This window comes from Takifugu rubripes, chromosome 5, assembly GCF_901000725.2.
Source record: "Takifugu rubripes chromosome 5, fTakRub1.2, whole genome shotgun sequence".
Taxonomy (NCBI): domain Eukaryota; kingdom Metazoa; phylum Chordata; class Actinopteri; order Tetraodontiformes; family Tetraodontidae; genus Takifugu; species Takifugu rubripes.
The window spans coordinates 4,859,877-4,881,476 of record NC_042289.1 but is presented as its reverse complement, the minus strand read 5'-3'; the positions used below and the strand labels follow the sequence as shown (position 1 = coordinate 4,881,476).

Below are 21,600 nucleotides of genomic sequence, written 5' to 3'. Positions count from 1 at the left end.
AGCATATTTCGCTGTGAGAAGAAGTACGACATCTATTTTAGCGATGAGAACATCTATGCCAAGTACAGGTAATGGACTGTATCCGCAACATCTGTACAATAAGGTTGTGTCATAAACACATGTATAAAACCTCCCATCATTATGAGTTGGTCTGAGTTTTTGCGTATGGAAACTGGGCGTGCATGCGTATTAGCTGTTGGATTGCAGCCAGATATAAAGGAATGCCACATTGTGTCATCAGGTATCTACTATCACCGGTATGCCGCTATTGTCCAGAGCCTAAAGTCTTTTCCAAGTTTGACGAGCTTGAACACCATATGAGGAAACAGCACGAGGTTTTCTCTTGCAAGCTCTGTGCAAATCACCTGAAGGTTTGTTTTGTTTTGTTCTTTAGATTGTTCTGGCTGTCTTTGTTTTCTTGTAGCTCATACTTGTCCCTCTTTGACCAGGTCTTCTGTCACAAGCGAAAATGGTATAACCGCAAGGAACTGGCACAGCACCGGGCACACGGGGACCCAGATGACACCAGCCGTTATTAATTTCAAACTCTAGGCTGAAGGGTTTAATATCCTGAAGGTTGTTGGCATTCATCACACATGTTGCAGTGTTTAACAGGCGACTTGCGGCAAGAAGGTTCTGGGTCTGAGTCCCCTGGGGACAAGTGACTGTTCTGTGCAGTGTGCATGCTCCCCCAGTGTCTACATGGGTTCTGGGTACTCCTGCCCCCCCCACCCCACAGTCCAAAGACATGCCTTGTGTTGATAGGTGAATTGTTGGCTCTTCTAAATATGCTTTAGGTGTGAGTGTAAACTTTTTTGTCTTTGCATGTTAGATGAGCTGGTGAACATTTAGATTAAATTATTGTTGGTGAGATTATTGTAATTCAGGACTAAAATGCTCCAGGTTATCCTTACAGTAACTTTCAAGCATATAAATGAATATTAAGAGCTAAAATGGAGTCAGATCCCTTGTAGTTTTGCACATTCTTGGAAAAATACTGGATATACTGCATGGCTGCTGTGGAACCACTTATAATCCAGCAACTGTATCACATGCTATCATTGAAAGGTTTAGGGTTTAATGAAACTGAAAGTTGAGCAGCAAAACCTGAGTTTCTTTATCCCATAACCAAAACTCAAACAACTGAAACACTTCACACTGGAGTGTGAGCATTTCATTCTGGAGGACCAGAACCAAACTCTCCATGGAATTTACCCAAATATTTGAAAGGTCAGTGAATTGTATAGAGATTCTCTAGTGGTACTTTTACAAATTAAAAATGTGAACTATTCTAAAGCATGCATCAGTTACTTTAATCTTAATGATGAGAAACCAAACAATTGTTATATGTTCTAGGGGAAGATAGTACTTTTGTACGGTTTTCTCTTCGTTTTAGCACTTTATAGGAGGTCCCTTATTGCTCCATCAAGCGTCATCTTCATTGAAAAATGCTACACATCTGTCGGGGTTTTGATAAATGTTGAATTGTAACACGTTATTTGCGTTATTACGGTAAATTTGAGTCAAGTAAATTGGCTCCGATAGATAATAAACAGCCTTTCAAGTGACCAAAGCAAAGCCCCCCGCTACAAAATAAAACAATCCCAGCTGTATAATCAGACACAAGCAGGACCCCGGACAGAAAAGTGTGAGATGATAAAGGACAGCCCCGGAAGGATAAAACCTCTGCACACTATACGATCACTTTCCCGTTGCGTTTCAGAGCAAAGCTGCACTTCAAGCTTTCATTACGTAAGCGCTCCAGTCGCCGTGGCTCGCGCTCGCTACCGATTACATTAAAAAAAAAAATTAAAAAAACTTTGTCTGTGCCTTTTCACCAGCATGAATTCGTTAACCGCCAAGGAAGCCGAGAAGATCTGTGTTCTGTGTTGTCAGGAAGTCGAAGTCTTCGCTGTGGGAAAATGCGACCATCCCGTTTGCTACCGCTGCTCGACAAAAATGAGAGTTCTCTGCGACCAGAAGTACTGCGCCGTCTGCCGCGAGGAGCTCGACAAGGTGGGCTTCCGCTATCACTGTGGCTCGTGGGCTGCCTCGCGACGCTAGCTAGGCCGCGCCACTCTTATTCATCTCTCGTTTGGAGGAGAAACGTGGCGAGTCGGCGAGCTAAAACGGGCCTAATGTGTATATGTGTTAGAAATGAGGACGTTGACTAACTCGTGGTGGACTAGTTACGTTGTGAAGTCGCTGTCATTAGCTTAGCTGAGTTAGCACATGCCACAGTCCCTGTATATAAGTACAGAGTACCATCAAAGCAGGTGGTTACCCAACAGGGTTGGCGATTGCGAGTGTTGACAGGAGTGTAGATTAGGCCACATCGCCTATGTTTCGTTTTCGTCGTCTTTTAAACAGCTGACATAAACATGGCTACCTGTCAGAGCTAACAGTGGCAGAATATGTTGGCTATCCCTTCCCATACTCGTATGGACACTAATTGTAAAAGCTGTTTACCTTAGCCAGCAGCTGTGTATTACAATATATATTTGAGGCTACATGGTTAAAAGGTCCATGTTATGTTGGGCTTTTTTCTCGCCTGTCTGTCAGCCCTCATATAAACTTCCCATTTTACTTACAGTTGTCGTAATTGTTAAACTTATTCAATGTGACAGCGCATTAAAACGATCTCTGTGTGGCAAATGGTGACTCGGGTTGTTAGTTCATTTGGTTTTGTCATTTGTGTGGTAGAAAATTAACAAGTGTGATCTTTTGATTCTCATTGATTTATTGTTTTCAGGTGGTGTTTGTGGAAAAGCTCCAGCCATTCTCAAGACTGCCACCGCAGCAGTTTCGCTGTGAGAAGAAGTACGACATCTATTTTAGCGATGAGAACATCTATGCCAAGTACAGGTAATGGACTGTATCCGCAACATCTGTACAATAAGGTTGTGTCATAAACACATGTATAAAACCTCCCATCATTATGAGTTGGTCTGAGTTTTTGCGTATGGAAACTGGGCGTGCATGCGTATTAGCTGTTGGAGTGCAGCCAGATATAAAGGAATGCCACATTGTGTCATCAGGTATCTACTATCACCGGTATGCCGCTATTGTCCAGAGCCTAAAGTCTTTTCCAAGTTTGACGAGCTTGAACACCATATGAGGAAACAGCACGAGGTTTTCTCTTGCAAGCTCTGTGCAAATCACCTGAAGGTTTGTTTTGTTTTATTTTTAGATTGTTCTGGCTGTCTTTGTTTTCTTGTAGCTCATACTTGTCCCTCTTTGACCAGGTCTTCTGTCACGAGCGAAAATGGTATAACCGCAAGGAACTGGCACAGCACCGGGCACACGGGGACCCAGATGACACCAGCCACAGAGGACACCCCCTCTGCAAATTTTGTGACGACCGCTATCTTGACAATGACGAGCTGCTTAAACACTTGCGCAGGGACCACTACTTCTGCCACTTCTGCGATGCAGATGGCTCTCAGGAATACTACAGGCAAGTAAAACAAACCAACAGTGACTGTGTGGTTTACTTCATGTTCTGATTCATCACTTTGTATTTGCCCCTAACCAGCTAATGTCATGCACACAAAATTTACAACCTTTTTGTAATAATTGATCTTAAACAGTGATTATCAGTACCTCACTGAGCACTTCAGGGAGCGTCACTATCTGTGCGAGGAAGGCCACTGCGCTACTGAACAATTCACTCACGCATTCCGAACTGAGATCGACTACAAGGCCCACAAGGCTGCATTCCACAGCAAGAACCGGGCCGAGGCTCGACAGAACCGCCACATTGACCTACAGTTTAACTATGCCCCGAGACAGCAGAGGAGAAACGAAGGTCAGTGACTGCGTGATTCTGTCATTGCGCTTTTACGGCACTCACTGTTGAAAATGAGACTGTTATGTCTCACCCTGTTTTGTAAAGTTGTGGGTGAGTAGGTTGGTTCAATTTGGCCTTAACAGTTCCAGAGCTGCTTTGTTTAGACATTATAGGTCTTGTCAAGGATGTTCCAATGAGTAACGGTAGTTATAAAAGTATGAAGCACGGTTAAGATGTCATTAGTTCAGTCTTTTCAACCAGAAGAAATGTTGGAATACAAAAATGATTATTTTGCATAAAATGGGCATGTTTACTCAAAAAGGACTGCTGCTATTTAAGGTTGGCAATGATTGTGAAACGCTTACTCTTATCAAGCATTAAGCAGAATAATACTGCATCCCAAAACAAAAGAACAACAAAGGTAAGCAAACTGCAGCTGGAATGATCTTCATAGCAAATTTAAAAAGACCCATCTTGGCTTTGTATGGGAGATGTGATGTGAGAATTCCCCGTCTTCGTGATTAAATATTTAGAGTCCAAAATGCACACAAGAGCTTAGTCCACAAGTTTATTAGAAAAAGTAAAATGGCGAGGAAAAAAATGAGCAATTCCAAATCAAAACCCAGGAAGAACTAAAAACCTTATGCTTGTGTCTGTCTTTTATACTATAAATTCTGGGCATGGAAGACCATTCTTTTACATCCTATTTTACTAATATAATTCTTCTTTGTTTTTATTGATGGATTACTTTTTACATTTTTGCCCACTAACCCTTTCTTTTGGTGTCTAAAATGGTAGTTTCCTCCCCTTTGTTTCCTCTTACACTTACTATTCATTTCTCTTGGTGGCTGGATATACCTTCTTTGGTTTTTTAAAAACACAAGATCTCCACTTTAGACCGGATTTACCTACCGGTATATACCTTTTCCATGTCACTGTGGTCATCCTCCTCTTTTTACTTGCGGTTTCTTGTTCTCAGCTAGGCCTAAATTCTCTAGGGACAAAACCATCCGTCCGGATGCTCACATTCTCAGATTTCCTTAAGTACAGCATTTTATATTCCTCTCATACACAGTAATTTATTGAAATATCACATACCTTTTTTTTAGCTAAGAAAATAACACATGACCAGTACGTAGCCTTATGAGTTAAGGATAAAATACACTACAGATGTCTAAAACGTGTATACAGTAACATTAATCACTGCAGTGTGAAGGTTAAGATGCACGTTTGTCCTCAGGTATGGTGTCATTTGGTGACTATGAAGAGGTACGCCACGGTCAAGGGGGAAGGCCTCATGTGAGACACAAGAGCTGGAGATACTCGCGGTAAGTCTGAATTAGCTGTGCAGCATTTAGTGAATGGCTGGAGGTCGCTAGGATGTAGTTTTTGTAATCTAACAAATCTGACTGTAGCCTGGTGATAAATGTTTCTGGAAATGTTGGTGGAAAGGGGCTAGTTCACATGTGTCAAACTCAGTCCTCGAGGGCCACGATCCTGCCGGGTTTTATGTCCTATCTAGGCTGAAAATGCATTCAGTGGGACAGAAAACCCGGCAGGATCGTGGCCCTCTAGGACTGAGTTTGACATTCCTGGTTGGTTAGTTGGTCGAAGAGTTTGGGGGTGGGGAAATGTTGGAAAGGTCATGGGGAAACTCGCGTGTCATTAGCCAACAATGCTATTTAGGTGCACTAAACTGTCTCACATCTTTGAAATGTTTTAATGTGCCGTTATGCTTACAGGCAAGAAGAGGACAGAGCGATGGCGGCTGCTATGAGGGCATCTATGGCGATGCAGAGACAGGAGGAGAAAGGAGCGGTACAGGAGAGGGCTCCTCCCAAACACCGCCGAGAAGAGAGGATGGAGCCACCCGAACCAGAAGAGTCTCATTCCTCACAGAGGAACAGAAACCCCAAAATACCAAACAAACCTCCAGGTGAATAAATTAAATATGACTTTGATACAATTTGGGACTGACAGCAGTGAGCAGGTCACTCACTAGACTCCTCCTGCTCTCGTTCACAGTGAGAACAATGAGGAGCCCAGATCCCGAACAAGACGAGTTTCCAGTATTGGGAGCTTCTGGAGCCACAAACATGTAATTGCACATCCTGGATGATGTGAAGTCCTCGTCAGGAATCGGGCTGCGCTGAAAAAGATTGAAATTGATCTTTTTGTATTTGTCCTTGTCTGTCTACAGAGTGAAACCCACTCCCACTGCAGCAACAGTCGCTCCTGCACCTTCAAAAGAAGAGGAATTCCCTCGCCTCTCGAAGACACCCATGACTCTCGCCATGGCCTCGGCTTACTCCACTCAAACAAAAAAGTCCTCTTTCCAAGAGGAGGATTTCCCGGCACTTGTTCCCAAAGCGCAGCCCCACAAACCTGCCGCCTGCAGCAGGTCTGCCTGGTCTAAGAACACTCCCTTAAACAGACCTTCCCCCCATGGCCCTTCGTCCTCCAAACCTGCTCCTCCCTTCTCCTCCGACCCTCTGCTCCTATCCTCCGCAGCTCCATCCTCAAACATAAAGAAAGGGGGGAAGAGCAAGAAAGCCCCACTGTCGCCCCGGTCCTCTGATGATGAGGGTAAAGGCCTCACACAGCACGAGGTGCGCTCAGTTCCAACCATGTTGGATATCTCCTCTCTGCTCACCGTTAAAGGAGAAAACAGGAAGCCTCTTGCTACCTCCAGTCCCCCAAATCAGACCCCAAGCTCAGACCCCCCCTTCACAAGTGTTGGCAAGAAGAAAAGGAGGCATAAGAACAATGCTGCTGCTCCTCCAGGTGCGGGGGTGCCAGGGGTGACTCAAAATGCCATTTCAGGGGAAACGGCCGCTCAGAAGGAGAACGTTCCTGAGAAACCCTGGAACAAACTCCTTTTTAAGGCTGGAGCCGAAGCGATGACAAATGGATTGGATTCTGCTCACGTGGAGAAATCGTCACCGCCTCCTCTGGAGGCTGTTGAGGAATCCAGTCAGCCCACCTCAGAGCCTGAGTTGGTAGAGCAGCAGCAGCGGGAGGAGGAGGAGGAGGAGGAGGAGGAGGAGTTCCCAGCTCTGATTTCCAAGAATCCACCACCAGGTACACATCTGCCTCTTAACCTGTGAATAGTCCCATCCCATAGTTTAGCCAAACTTTTTTTTTTTTCCCATCAAAAGCAGCAGCTAACTGCGTTTTTGTATCACAGGGTTCAAGAGCTCCTTCCCAACAAAAGCGGCTAATCTGCCCACACCTCCACCTGGACTGGCCGTCAAAGCCACTAAACCACCTCCAGGGTTCACCGGAATCCCTCTCAACAGTAACATCGTGGAACCAGCTCCCACTCCGGTCAACCTGTGAGTCAACCTCTGTTGTTTGTAGGATTTGTTGGTGTCGCTCTTTGCCTGATGTCCTGTGTGTATCTACAAAACCTTCATTTCTTCAGGCCCCCTAAAGTGTCGTACTACGATTACTCGGTGCCAGATAACTTCCAGGAGCGGAACCTGGCATTAATCCTTTCCATCAGAAAGGTCCTCAGCAACGATGAGTCAAATTTCAACGAGTTCAAGAACTACTCTGCTCAGTTCAGACAGGTAAACGTACAAACATTACCTGTATTTTCCTTCCACAAATATTTACATCGCATGAATAATTTTGTTGCCATCCTCTTGCATGATGACAAATCATCTTCCACCCCTCCCCCCCCCCTCTAGGGTGTAATGTCAGCGGCCCAGTACCACCACAGCTGCAAGGAGCTGCTCGGAGACAACTTTAACAGCATTTTCAACGAGCTGCTGGTGCTGTTGCCAGACATTAGTAAGCAGCAGGAGCTTCTAACAGCCCACAGAGACTTCAGAGCAACAGACAAGAAGTCAGACACTGGACGAAGAAACAAGAACAAGAAGAACAAGGCCCATCAGGGGCCGTCCACGGGGGCCAATGCGGCGGCTGAGCTGGACTGTCAGGCGTGCCCCACCTGCGCGCAGGTTTTGGGCCCCAAAGACTTCAACTCCCACAAATCCCTGCACATCAGAGACAATGAGGAGTTCCCTTCCTTGCAGTCCATCAGCCGTATCTGCAGCTGATTGTGGCTGAAGCCCTGCGTCGTCCAGTACTGGGGGGGGGTGAAGAACAGCTTGGTTGCTGTGTGAACACGACCCATCGGGAGGTTGAGTAACAGATCGCATTTAAAGGGAGTTTTCCTTGAAAAGGAACTTGGCTGCAAGGTTTATGTGAGGTGTGTAGCAGTTGGGGCACAGTTGCTCCACGACGGCTCCAGGTCATCTTCAGGTGTTTGGGGCAGAACCGCTTTTTAATTTATCGATTGAAGAGGAGACACAAGTTGAGCTTTGGCTTGAATACTTTTCTTTATATGTTTTGTATAAGGGAAATGCAGAACACGTTAAGTTACAGTTTGTGCGATTCCTCAGTCGGGTTTCTTGTTTCATTGAAGAAATGAAAATGATATTTGGTTCTGTGGGTCGGAGCGGTATTTATTTAATCACTGGTAAACTGCTTTAAATCGCCTGACGTAGGAGAGGCCTGCGGAGTGCTTTCGGTTCACAGCATCGTGGGGAGGTTTGTCACAGGGCGAGAACACTAAAGCTGCTTTAAAATGACACCAAAAGGTCATTTATAACAACACTGATCTGTTAAATGATGGGATGTTCAGTGTTACATCATCAAGCTGAATAAAACTAAAAATGACTTTGTGTTTTATTGCCCTTTGCGATGGCCGAGGTGTGTGTGCACGTGGATGTTTCACTAGGAGCTGAAAGTGGAGTCAGTCAGACAGAAACAGGTGGTCCAAAACATCTTTTCTTTATTACTGTGACGATCAGACTGCAGTCCAGAGACATTCAGGTAACAGACAGCGACACAAATCTCTGTACACAGGTTTTTTGACACCTTCAGAGACGGCTCGTGTGTCAAAGGGGCAGAACGCTACAAAATCTCTTTATTGGTCAATGGGGTTACATTGATGTCGATGGTGTGTACTGGTTCTTGTTACGACCATGCATGTGTTTAATACTGGATGGCACAACAGGAAATCGCATCATCACCAACGGCCCCCGAAACGTCATTAAAGAGTGCTTCCGACAGAGTGCATTCTTACTCATAAATATTTATATATATTTTAATTTTCAGCAATACAGGACACACCAGACCCTAGACAGCATCACACACAGGTTCCATTTACTTCAATAACGTACTGTAGTTTACAACCAAAAACACGGTGGTGTACAGTGGCCAGAGCACGAAACATATAGAATTATCTGATTTTTTTACTACTACTATACTGAGTGAAGAAGAGACTGAAGCACTGAGAACAATAATACAATCTGACCTGACAGTACTGCAAACTACCTTAAATGACCTAAACCCACCTCGGTTCACATGGGAAGCCAGTAAAACTGGCATTTCAGAGGATCCTACTGGTGGATTTCCTTACTGATTGTGTTTATTATGTACACCACCAAGAATTAAATAAATTTTCAGTCATTAAAGGTCCTGCCAAATTCGATTAGGAAAATAAACCAACATTTTGTGTAATCCTTTAAACTCCCCAAAGTGGCTCAGGCATAACCAGTTGAACCCATCTGGAACTGCATCTTTTCCCCAACAAGCATTTTGAAAAGAAAATTTAACTTTAACTTTTCCCCTCATGTTGTTACATACAATACACCCACTTATTTACGCATGGTATCAGGCAACCAATAAAAAGATTACATTTTAATAATAAAAATCCCCAAAACAAAACATGCTCACATGCTTTCCATTTACCCTAAAACAGATTCAGAGTCAGGATTTATATCAGCAAGTTGTCAAAAAGTACCTTTTCTTGGCACTTTGGTAACTGACATTGTCTGCTGAAGTAGGCGATGGAATACAATTCTGTACTGCATTTAAAGTGAAGGAAATCCCATCACGGCGATCATCGTGATGGGATTTCAATTTTAAGTACAATGACCAAAGCGGTCTCAAGGTTATTTTCAAGTTTTGTTTTCTGAGAATCTACACAGACGTTATTCTCAAGTCTTTTATCCATTAATCTGACAAAATCCAACTAATTCTGGAATCTTTTTTTCACAGATAATCCTGGAGTTAATGTAAGAATTTAAATGGATTCAAAGGATTCTAAAAAGTTGATTTCATGCATTACTATCATTATTATTTTCCCCAGCCCGCTACCCCACCGCTGCAGTACTATCGCTGGTCTGCAGAGGGCGCCATCGTCAGAATGGCAATAAATGAATCCCACAGAACTCATTTGTTCTATATTTGGCTCTGTTTTATGGAAAATATTAACTTCTCAGTGCGTCAGATACCTTCACAGGAACTCGTGGGAGGCAAAAACATGTTCCAGAAAGTAACTCATGGACCACAAAACTCAATTCACTACGAACATTCTTACAGTTTTTGCACAAACATAAACCAACATGTCTGCCGTGGATCTCTGACGACAAGTGCAATAAAGCAAGGCAGGATCGGAATGAGGTCTGTTCTTACATCAGGGACTTAAGAGGCCGCTTCCATTACCGTGGTAATAAATTCACTCTTATCCTTCACCAGTCGTGTTGGTCAAAAGATCCACTCTTTTTTGTTTTTTGCCTGAGATTACACTGAACCCTCTTATGACCTGATCCCCCCTCCCAAAATAAAACTGGACCTGTGACCCTCCTGCACCGCAGCTGATGCCACACCGGACGTGAGCGGCGCTGTACCAATTTGGTAATGAGAAGACGGCAATAAAAAAGACCGGGCAGTTTGGCAGCTTCTAATAGTAAACCTAAACTGACCTGACTTGTGAACGTTTCCCCAAGCCAGCCCAAAGTTCCACACGCGCGACGCTCCACATACAACACGGTCACAAAAACCATTCCCAGGTACTGGGGATGGATTGTAAGACCCCCCGTACGCCGGAACACTGACACATGAAAGGCTGCTTGTGACACCCCAACACTTAAGACGACTAAAGGAAATAAACTATGGCCACTTTTTCTTTCAAGTTCTGCATCTATTTGGAATTTTTTCCTATATTTACCAGGGAAAAAAATCACCATCCGTACATAGAATGAAGCTTAAGATCATGGAATGGAAGTTTATGTTTTTAAACAATGTTAAATAATTGATCGATTACACACACACACACACACACACACACACACCCATATAAATAATACAGTGTCCCATCCAACACCTTAACACCTTTTTTTGCAACTAAATTGATCAAAACACCTTTATCGCTGAACTGAAACGACTCCATCTGAAAAACCTGCCTGAGGTTCGTTAGGTACAATTCAAAGACTAGCGTGTGATTTGAGACGGCTTTTAATCTGAAGGGAACGATCCTACCTACTGCAACAGCTCACACAGCATCTACCTACCAGAGGATGAGAGATATCGCACTTGATCACAAAACATCGTTGTCGTTTTTTTCTCTTCTTTTTTTTGAACAGCATGTGGAAATCTACTAAATCAAGTCACTGTCTGAGACTCACAGTACAGTATGGCACTTGTTGTTCTCTAAATTCAGAAACATGCAGAGTCAATCATGATCATCTTTTAGCTGCAGCAGAGAGGGATGGAGCGAAAAGGCCGTAACCAAAATAGACGGGGATTCCGCGCCGGGTTCGCTGTGAGAGGGGATTCGACTCTTCTGTGAGTCGAAAGGAGATGAAGGAGCGGTGGAAACTGCTGGGAGACCCACTCGCTTCTTCATTCCATCACCTTTTTCTTTAAAACAATACTGTGGAGTGGCCTCGTCTTCTCCGCTTCCCCCTTTGATTCCAGGAGCATGTCTTTCTTTAATCAAAAAAGAGTGAGAGTAAAGCTGGAATGTCAAAAACAAGGGGGAAACGGGATCAAAAGGAGGAAGCGCAGAAGAGGAGACCAGTTTAATCTTCCCTGAAACCCGGTCAACACAAACAAACGCTGCTGTAGCGACACAGGAAGCTGCTTTCTCTCTCTTCTTCTCCTCCTCTGCCATCACCTCTACACTATCTAGTAAATGGGAACCTGGTACGTGGGCGCCGCGTTGTTTTCGGTGAAGGGTGGGCTCTGGTAGGTCTCCGTGGTCTCCGTTGTGCCCCCTACAGGTGAATTGGAAGGGTACGGCTGGGTGGGCGCGGCGCCGTCCAGGTGCTCCGTGGTGAACAGCGACATGTCCGTGCCGAGCAGGTACTTCTGGACTGCACGCACTGTCAGGCCGGCCTGGGGGGTCAAAGCGGAGAAACAATTTTGATGGTAACAGACGCTGTATAAATAAAGACTGATTGATTGAGAAAGATGAGAGAAGCAGTTTTATTATCAGCATCAGCAGAAAAAGTCACAGTTTCAACTGCGTTCATGTGTTTTTGCACCAAAACAAGAACAATTTAAGGAATACAGCTTTGCATTTAATCTGGAATTCATCATGATCCATCGAACACATCCTGGCTGTAGGTGTTTTGGGGGTTTATCTTGAATTTTCCCTGGTTGATGCAGATTTTCTTATGCATGGAGGCACAGAAAGAACATGGGACCCTGAAGCCACAGCGCCCAGAACGTTTTGATTCTACTCTCATGAATCTGATGCCAACTTTATAACTTTTGATCATTTTTTGTGTTGCAACACGCTGTCCCAAGTGTAATTTCGCACTGTAAAAAAAGTGGCCTTTTTAAGAGCCACAAGGAGCCTTTTAGCTCCGTTTGCTAAGCTTTTCTGAATAGGGAATAAATACAATGTGGATTTAACCTTAAACTGTAACAAATGCAGGGAGCTGGCCTCTATTGTCTTTAGAATTTACTGTATAGGGATAAAAATGAAACATTCTTATCATTGTTATACTGTGTATTCATATGCTTGTATATTGTACCTCAGGTGAACACGTGCTGAGAGAATAAGAGTGATAACCAGTTTCTCTCTTGCAGGTTTGATACAACTGTGTTTCTGCGTTTTTATGGTGTGGCTGGATAATCAAAGGTTCGTAACAAGGCCCCGGATCAGAGTAGGAAACATCCCTCTAATCCAAGCCTCGCTTTGATTTTTCTCTAACAGTCTCCATTACGCTGCACAAACACTCCCGGTGCGTCCATCATCGTCGCTACATTAGCTATGGATTCAGGGATAACTCATATTCATCCATCTGCTTTCAATCCAAACTCCAGATTCTTTGCTTTGCTGCTATCGTGGAAACGTGTAGGCTTCTACACTCTTACCCAGGTGATGATGGAGAAGAAAGAGAAGGCGATGGCGGCACGGGCGGCGTCGGCGCCCTGGTTGAGTGGCACCTCTTCAGGTGTGGTCCGCGACCACTGATTGGCCAAGAAGCAGAAGCTGACGAAGTAAAGAAAAGCCCAGAAACCTGAAACAGATTAGCGAAAGAAAACAGAGCTTTCAAAAAGCAGGTGCAGGTTTTAAGGTTTCCCATTTCCTCCATGAAACTGCCCCCGTCTTTTATGTCACTTCTTTGTTTTTTAGTGTTGAGAATGAGGAATCGAACCTAGTTGCTTTTTTTGCAGTATTTCGGGGAACCCCGGCATGTAAAGAACCTGTTTTTTAGCCTTAATCTTCTTATTCTACAAGAATTCCATCAGAAGGTTCAACTTCAACGCTTCCCTCCTCACCAGAGAAGCCGATCTCTAACATCACCGCCTTCTTCCTGTCTTTGATGGAGCTGATGGAGGAGAACTTGTAATCCAGCAGGCCAAAGAAGGAGCACGCCAACAGTCCCACCAGGCCCACAAACACGCCGTAGTTGCAGGCGTCCGCGTTCTTATTGAAGACGCAGTAGAGACGCTCGCTGCCCACGTTCACATAACCCTCATTCACGATGGAGGCAAAGACCACCAGGGAGAATATCTGTGGACGTCAGGAGGGGACAAAGTCAACATCTTGGTTTTATTGCTGACAGTCAATCTCATGCTGCAGCCTCAGTGGGGACGGGCTCCACGGCATCTCTGTGAGCACACTCAGACCACGAGCATTAACCTAATTTCATCCCTTTCTCTCTGCCCGGCTGAAAGGACGGACGCTTGGCTTACCCCGGAGAATCACATGATTCCCCAGGCGGCGTCAGAATGAAGTGCTGTAAAGGGCGTTGGTAGCGGCTCTGGTTTCATTTTTACAAACGCCACTTCGCGGACATCTGATCCTCTCTTAATTCCCCATGTTTCTTCCCTCGTGGACTCCCACACCGACACCGATCAGCTGACTAACACATGGTGGCAGACAGACCAGGGCCATGTGACCAACACACATACTTACATACACACTTGAGGGGTTTGGGTCATATGATGGTGGCAGGACGCACAATGGGATAAGGGCAAGCCCACAGTTTAAAGCAGTCACATGAGTGGTTGAAATCTAACCACAGAAAGGTGCTTTTAGTGAGGTGCTGTTTGGTCTTCTTGTTAATATATATACAGTAGTGTATATATATATACTGTATATATATATATATATATATGAGAGAATACTGCAGCGACACACACCATTTCTGCCTCAACGATCACTGAAGTAATCCGACTACTATATGATTTTAGAGGGGAACTGTTAAAAACACGCACTTCTGCAGCTCCACTTCAGGTGTTCCTCGTCAGGACACGGTGGCGCATGAGCTCCGTTTCCATCATCATTGAAATCAGCATTTTTGTCGGCTGATTCGACATCTGGATGACGGCGCGGCCGATCCGCTCCTCTGCCGTCACACTGCGCGTAAATATAGGCTGGAACTGGGCTTCGTGATTCGGCTGAGACCTTCTCCGAGTCGGCCAGAGGTGATCGTCGAACGTCAGGACACGACGCGCGGCTCTTCGTGCGTAATGGTGATCGCGGACCAATCACAGGTGGGACGATCGTTTAGGGTAAATCTGCGAGGTTATTAGCTGGAAATGAAATCGGTGATGTACACGAGAACGCCCTGTGTGGTAAATGAACGATTCGGTGCGGTACAATGACTGTCAAGAATCCAAGGATGAGGAGGGTTGGTCCGTTTTGGGGTTTTTTCCTGTACAACCCGGCTCTGATCGGCTGTTCGGATTGCATTTCTAGATTGATCCGTTTATTATTTCTATGATCTGTAGTGAGCTCAGTTTCACGGCCAGGGCCTTCACCGCGGTTCCACGGGCACATTTCCGCGCAAAGACGCCGCAACATGAGCAAATTTGCAACCGCCCGCTGATCAATTAACGCAGGATTTCTGGGATCCATATTTGCGGTGAACGCACGTCACGGGCTCACGCAGCAGCGACAACAGTGAGGGACCCCCCCCCCCCTCCCCATCTCTCTCACATACACGCATCACATGTAATCAGCGGCGCAGGAATAAACAAACAAACAAACAAACAAAAACCACTCACCCAAGACAGCACTCGGAGGATGGTCTGTGGTTGCTTGGCAAACGCGATTGGGTCCACGGTGGACCCGGTTCGGCCCGCTCCGAACGATCCCACTCCGTCCATCTTCTTCTCGGTGTGCGCTCCACGCTCTCGGCTCCGCGGCTGTGTGGACGCGCTGCTGCTCTCCGCTGTAGGGACGGGTCTTTGCGCGCACCCGCGTCAGGAGGCGTGCACTTCACTTCACGTGACCGCGCTGCAGCCGTGAGAAATGAAGGTTCTCACACCTGTATCGAAATGTTCCTGTACCAGGATTAGAACACTTTTATTTCTATTTTAAATGTATCGATATGATGGAAATATTTGTTTTATTACTTTAGAGGGATATAAAACTTCCCATGAGCAGTCTTCATGCTAAGCTGGTCGCCAGTGGCTGAACCAGATAGTGACCTTAACCTTTGACCTGACTTTTTAAAAATTCTGATAGGACACTTTAAAAGTAAATCAGTGGTGAAAGTTCGAATGCTGAATTACATTACATACTCACAAAGTGATTTGGACTTTGGTTCTGAGCATTTCTGCTGAAAAAAACCCCCAAAATTGGATAAATTGATGATAAAAACATCACGCTCTTACTGTTAAGAGTCTGGACAGAGGGACAGCCTTGCATGGTGCTCAAACTGCCTAGCCAATTTCACACTTTTACTCTATTCCTGTCAAATCTGGAATGACCAATACCAGTGTCACGTTACCGAAGCAGTAATAATCAAAAATAATCATTTTATTGACTGAATCTTAATTACATAGTCACACATTTCTGCGCTTAGTCACACAGACAGGATAACCAACAACATCTAATCAGGCAACAAAGATGGAGCATTACATTCCTATTTAATGTAAGTAAAGCTAAGTACATAGCTAAGTACATACAGCAGATTTATTTTGTCCAGACAGAAACTTAGATGAAAATATTTGACAGGATATTCATACTACTGTAAATAAAAATGGATCTTAACCTTTTAACTCCCAAAATGACTGAGAACTTCACTTGCCAGATCAGTTAGACTGGGCTGCCACATGAAAACAATAAACTCCCTCCTGCTCTTCTTTTCACTGCCTCAGTCGCAGGAACCATCCTTCCATCCATCTCTCCACCTCTCGTCCACACGGGAACAGTCGAACTCAGGCTTGCCCAGTCGCACATTGATGTCATTATGGATACCGCAGAGCCACTGAGACAGGGCATGGCGGCTCCTCGTGTCCGGCTGATTGGTTTTTAATCTGCGGAGAGGAAACAGTGCATTTAGATGCTGTCTGCACTTTATCTGAACATAACTACATGAGACAGCTTCAGCTCTGCTGTGCGGTGAGGCTGCAGTGCAGGGCAGCGGTAATTTGAGTGGGGAAATGGGAATCAGGGATAAGATTTTCACAAAGCTAAATGGTGGTAGTTCAGTAAGAAATGCAAAACCAGACATTTCTCGTGCTGCGGTCTAACCTGCCCCTGAGGTCTTGAGCACATTCATCGCAGGGGAAAACCTTAGAGAATAGGTTGATGAACTGGCCCATCTCGTTCTGCTGAGTCGACGATGGATGGTCGGGGTAGTATGCCGCCATGGTATGAAGGAAGGACCAGGTGTTACGCCCCAACTCTTCCCTGTCTAATGGACACTCGGGGTCAAGCTGTGGCTCAGCTTTGGCCTCCTGGACATTCAGACAGACTTAATGAGTTGAAGGGACGAATACGGTAACACATAGGCATAACATCACCTGTCCACAGACTTTCTCAGAAAAAGAACACTTCCTTTTGGAACGAGTGTTATTTATACTTAGAACATCTGTACCTGGTTTGTAACTACAGTTCTATATAAAGTGGGAGGGCATGACGAAATCCGGTGTAACAAGGAAAGGAGAACAAACTTTTAAATAAAGCAACATTTTAAATGAAACTGTATTGTTAATAGGAAAACCACAATAGCCGATCTACCATATATATTCAAAAAAAAACCCCGCTTTATATTCACCTCTACAGCTGTTGTCGATTGTTTCTGCTGCAGTTTCATCCAAGATTTAAAGTCCGTGCAGGCCCGACATGGCTTCTTTCTCACTTCCCCACTCTGCTCCGGTTGTTTACCGTCCTCCGGTGGTTTACCTGCCGTAGGAAATGGAAAACCTTCAAACCCAGGCTGCACGGAGCCTTGCGATCCCTTTGGTGCTGTGGGCGCAGCCATGTTCACAATCCCCTAATAACTTAAGGTCGATGCGGCACTAAAACAGTAAAAACCGACAGTTGAAATCGCATTACACCTCTCCAAACACAGTACGATTCACATTTTACCACAGGATGCAAATAACGCCAAGTTTATGCGAAGCACACTTTATTCACTTAACGAGTGATAAAAATCTGCGGTACGTTTTTTCCCCCCACCCGGACTTTTTATGGGTACGGACCGTGTTCCGGTTTGTCATGTCAGGTTTCTGTGCATGCCGCTCAGTGTAGCAACCAACAAAGTGTAAATATCTATCATTTTAACACAATATAAACTGTTGTCATTATGTGTGTTTAGCACGAATACAACTTTAAAGCTGTGCGTGAAAGGAAAGCGTTGTTTTATGCATTTTTAAGTGTTAACTGTTATTTGTAAGCTGGGTGGCTAAAAAGCTAACTGCAGTGACACGTTTCTCTTAATATTTTCTCTTTTAAGCTGTGTAGCGGTTGCCTATTCGAATTGTCACAATGGGCATTTTGGAGAAAATCGCGGAAATAGAGAGAGAAATCGCTCGGACTCAGAAAAATAAAGGTAATAAATGGTCATTAATGGTTCATTGTTAGCTCTATATTAAGCCTGTTTTCAGCCACATGTTTCTCTCTGCCTATACTTAACTCGTAACCTCTGGTTGTTAATGGATCGACAATTAGCAGCTGCTAATGCAAAAGTAACAACTACTTTATTATTCTGACGTATTTGTATGTTTTATTACCATCAGCCACCGAATACCATTTGGGCTTGCTCAAAGCCAAACTAGCCAAATACAGAGCTCAACTCCTGGAACCCTCAAAGTCAGCAGGGGCCAAAGGTGAAGGCTTTGATGTTATGAAATCAGGAGATGCTCGTGTTGCCCTTATTGGTTTTCCCTCTGTGGGTAAGGTACGTCATCACGATTACGCGTATTCTGTGGTTTCATTTTCCACATCCTTCAGTCTTGCACTCTTTCAAATACACACGTATCCCAAAAAAATGTATAAAGCACACCTAAAACTTCAACATAATGCTCTGATGTGTTCTGCAGTCCACGTTCCTCAGCTTGATGACATCTACAGAGAGTGAAGCGGCTTCTTATGAGTTCACCACCTTGACGTGTATACCTGGTGTTATACAGGTACTTATATTAATAGCATTTTGGCTTCTGAACCCTTCTGGGCCTGAATATTACAACATTAACATTGTTTTGTTGCTCTACAGTATAAAGGAGCCAACATTCAGTTACTGGATCTTCCAGGAATCATTGAGGGGGCTGCCCAGGGTGAGATGCTTTATATGATATTTATTCAAATAGACATGTAGTATGTATGTTGCCTTTTATTAATATATCAGAAGGGAGCATAAATCATAACAGTAATGATGATTTTGTAGGTAAGGGTCGAGGGCGACAGGTCATTGCTGTAGCCAGGACAGCAGATGTTGTCATTATGATGCTGGATGCCACCAAAGGAGATGTCCAGAGGTGTGTTTTACTCAATCTAAATCTGTTGGGAGTACACGTAAGAACAACCAACTAAATCATCCCTTCATTTTCATAGAGAACTTTTAGAAAAAGAATTGGAGTCGGTGGGCATCAGACTCAACAGGGAAAAGCCAAATATTTATTTCAAGGTATGGTTTTTCTTTGGTATTTGCATTAACTGAATCTATGGACTGAATTGCTCTTACTGCCAATATTCCTCAGGTATTTGTTTAAATGATGTTTTTAATTGTGTCTTTTGTCTCTCTGGAGATCAAAAAAGGTGGCGGTCTCTCGTTTAACTCCACAGTTCCCCTGACCCAATGCTCTGAGAAGCTTGTTCAACTCATCCTTCATGAATACAGTATCCTCCCCTCTTGCGGCATTATAAAACTTCTGAAACATCCCTGACTTTACTCACCACGTCAGCATCTGGATGGCTCCTTTAACTCTGTCCTCAGAAATCTTTAACGCAGAGGTCCTCTTCAGGGAGGACAGTACACCAGATGACTTCATCGACGTCATTGTGGGGAACAGAGTTTACATGCCTTGCCTTTATGTATGTCGCCCGCTGTTGCTGCATTGTCATTTTCACAGTTAAATCCAAGGTTCTTCTCATTGGATCTGTGCTTTTACAGGTCTACAACAAAGTGGATCAAATCTCCATTGAGGAAGTGGACCGCCTGGCCCACAGACCTAACAGTGTTGTCATCAGGTCAGGTTTCTGTGGTGTGGCAGCAGTCTTTTCCTTATCTGTTTATGTTAATTCTGTTGGATATCTTTCAGTTGTGGGATGAAGTTGAACCTGGATTACCTTCTGGAGATGCTGTGGGAATACTTGTCCCTCATTTGCATTTATACCAAGAAAAGAGGAGGTGCACAGATACATTTTTCAGGACTCTTATTTACATCTGTCACTTGCACACAAATGCATTTCTTCTAACTTATTCCAATTAAAGTATTTTCTCTTCCTTTCAGAGCGGCCAGACTTTAACGATCCCATTATAATGAGGAGAGGGTCAAATGTAGAACATGTGGTATGGAAAACTTCTAAAAACCTAGAATGACACAAACTGATTGTTTTTTTTTTTTTAAACTAATGTGCTCGGCACTGTATATTCTCTCTGCTTTCAGTGCCATCGAATCCACAGAACTTTAGCTAGCCAGTTCAAATATTCTCTGGTTTGGGTGAGTAAACGATGAAGGAAAGCATAACTTGAGTCACACATGAGGAACACATTCTGTAATGATGATCTGTGGGAGATGAACTGACACCTAGTAAATGTCCCTGTTGATATTGTTCCCCTAGAGAATGAGCACAAAACAAACTCCAGCCATAAAAGGGAAGCCGTTAAATTTGTCCACATCTGCTGGGTTAGAAGTCAGCATCAGGCAGGATGAATGTTTGCATAAATGGCTCCTTGCAGCTCGGATGATTTTGACAACCATCAATGAGCTGGCTTGATTTTCACCACTTCTCAACTCAGTTCAGCTGAGTTGAGAAAGGTGACAAAGGTGTTGCCATCTGAACAGACGATCCACATCTGGATGAGATTGAAGTCAGAACTAAATGAATGTTATTCAAAATATTTGTAAGGGCCTACTTCTACATTTGAGGCATGAGGTCCTAAAACCTGTGCAATGATGTTTTCATGAAAAACATCAAAAGATAATCCTCATGTGGTACAGAAAAAAACACCCTGACTTCAAAACCTCCGGTCTATTTTTGACTTTAGCCACACATAAAGTGAGATAAAGGTCACCAAAGACATGTAATCTTTGTCATATATGACTAAATAAATTCCCCCTAATCTACGCTTGTGTGTTAATCACAATCTCCACCTGTCACTACTTCACCCTAATCCAGTTCTCTGTGGGTTGGTTTATGCCACACTTAAATTCCTGAATTGCTTTATCCTTCTGGTCCTCCAGGGAACCAGTACCAAGTACAGTCCTCAGAGGGTCGGTCTAACGCACGTCATGGAGCACGAGGACGTCATCCAGATTGTTAAGAAATAATTGGGCCAGCACAGCGAAGGGACTGAAAATGGAGACGGACCGCTTTCCCGGAGTTAAACAAAAGATGTAACTGGACTATAGACATGCAGCAACGACTAATAGCCACTACTCTTATTTTGTATATGAAAATCACCAAACAAGAGTAGAGATTTGAGTTTTTGTGGACAGCTGAACAGCAATCTTTTTTTTTTTTTATCATACAGATGCAAATACTCTGACAAAATGAGAATATGGGAATAAAGCCTGCGCAATTTTAACAAATCCTTATTTTGTTTTGTTCTCTTTGGCACCTGTACGAATCAATCCCATAATATATCTCAATCGTAATATTTCCTCCCATACCATGTTTTCTGACTGCTGTTAGTTCATAATGTTAAACAGTCAATTCAGTCTTTAAAGCCCTTTGTAAATAAAATGCTATAATTTCTTTGTTCCATCCTGTCACACACTTTGGTATGTTTTACTTTGATAAAAGGTAAATCATCTAAAATTAACGTTGCTGGTCTGGTTGTCAGTGTTTATTTAAATTGAACAAGCTATTTTATGCCTGAAGGTAACAATAGGTGTGGACAAAAAGTCCACTTAAACACGTGCAAGGAAAAATCTTTAAAATGGTATTTTGGAGGATGCGAGCTGAGCTATAACCAGTCCAATATTTTAGAGACTTGGTGGGAACAAGCTCGAGTCGGATGTTTCGTCCTAACCTTTGCTTTTGAACAGATAAACCACGGGTGGGCAATTATTTTTTCCATGGGGCCACATGAGAAACA

The 21,600-nt window shown here is 43.9% G+C and overlaps 4 protein-coding genes across 6 annotated transcripts; 2 read left to right on the top strand and 2 right to left on the bottom strand.

Moving 5' to 3' along the window:
• The first annotated feature begins 6 nt into the window (after positions 1–6).
• znf598 (zinc finger protein 598) lies at positions 7–8,476 on the top strand. 2 transcript variants are annotated; one of them, XM_029836804.1, is made up of 15 exons: positions 7–68; positions 242–371; positions 450–1,230; positions 1,842–2,016; positions 2,753–2,865; positions 3,039–3,168; positions 3,246–3,457; positions 3,591–3,808; positions 5,031–5,118; positions 5,533–5,726; positions 5,816–5,888; positions 5,991–6,871; positions 6,978–7,125; positions 7,215–7,362; positions 7,483–8,476. In XM_029836804.1, the coding sequence occupies exons 3-15, from the start codon at positions 1,205–1,207 to the stop codon at positions 7,852–7,854; spliced, it is 2,778 nt and encodes a 925-aa protein (XP_029692664.1). In that variant the 5' UTR covers positions 7–68; positions 242–371; positions 450–1,204; the 3' UTR covers positions 7,855–8,476. The 2 variants fall into 2 exon arrangements, with proteins under 2 accessions (XP_029692664.1, XP_011602065.2); XM_011603763.2 differs by lacking the exons at positions 7–68; positions 242–371; positions 450–1,230 and adding an exon at positions 1,292–1,752.
• A 572-nt stretch (positions 8,477–9,048) lies between these two features.
• syngr3a (synaptogyrin 3a) lies at positions 9,049–15,275 on the bottom strand. The gene is made up of 4 exons (XM_003964450.3): positions 15,113–15,275; positions 13,379–13,613; positions 12,971–13,116; positions 9,049–11,983 (listed from the first exon to the last, which is right to left on the bottom strand). Exons 1-4 carry the CDS (start codon positions 15,212–15,214, stop codon positions 11,774–11,776), a joined length of 693 nt encoding a protein of 230 aa, XP_003964499.1. The 5' UTR covers positions 15,215–15,275; the 3' UTR covers positions 9,049–11,773.
• On the top strand, positions 14,581–21,091 carry drg2 (developmentally regulated GTP binding protein 2). Of its 2 annotated transcripts, none has more exons than XM_029836806.1 (14): positions 14,581–14,599; positions 17,794–17,889; positions 18,077–18,237; positions 18,380–18,469; positions 18,553–18,613; positions 18,724–18,814; positions 18,891–18,963; positions 19,085–19,175; positions 19,273–19,370; positions 19,450–19,526; positions 19,598–19,686; positions 19,790–19,848; positions 19,946–19,999; positions 20,744–21,091. In XM_029836806.1, exons 2-14 carry the CDS (start codon positions 17,826–17,828, stop codon positions 20,828–20,830), a joined length of 1,095 nt encoding a protein of 364 aa, XP_029692666.1. In that variant the 5' UTR covers positions 14,581–14,599; positions 17,794–17,825; the 3' UTR covers positions 20,831–21,091. The 2 variants fall into 2 exon arrangements, with proteins under 2 accessions (XP_029692666.1, XP_003964497.1); XM_003964448.3 differs by lacking the exon at positions 14,581–14,599 and adding an exon at positions 17,507–17,601.
• gfer (growth factor, augmenter of liver regeneration (ERV1 homolog, S. cerevisiae)) lies at positions 15,837–17,495 on the bottom strand. The gene is made up of 3 exons (XM_003964449.3): positions 17,113–17,495; positions 16,587–16,792; positions 15,837–16,369 (listed from the first exon to the last, which is right to left on the bottom strand). The coding sequence occupies exons 1-3, from the start codon at positions 17,317–17,319 to the stop codon at positions 16,207–16,209; spliced, it is 576 nt and encodes a 191-aa protein (XP_003964498.2). The 5' UTR covers positions 17,320–17,495; the 3' UTR covers positions 15,837–16,206.
• Positions 21,092–21,600: the final 509 nt, after the last annotated feature.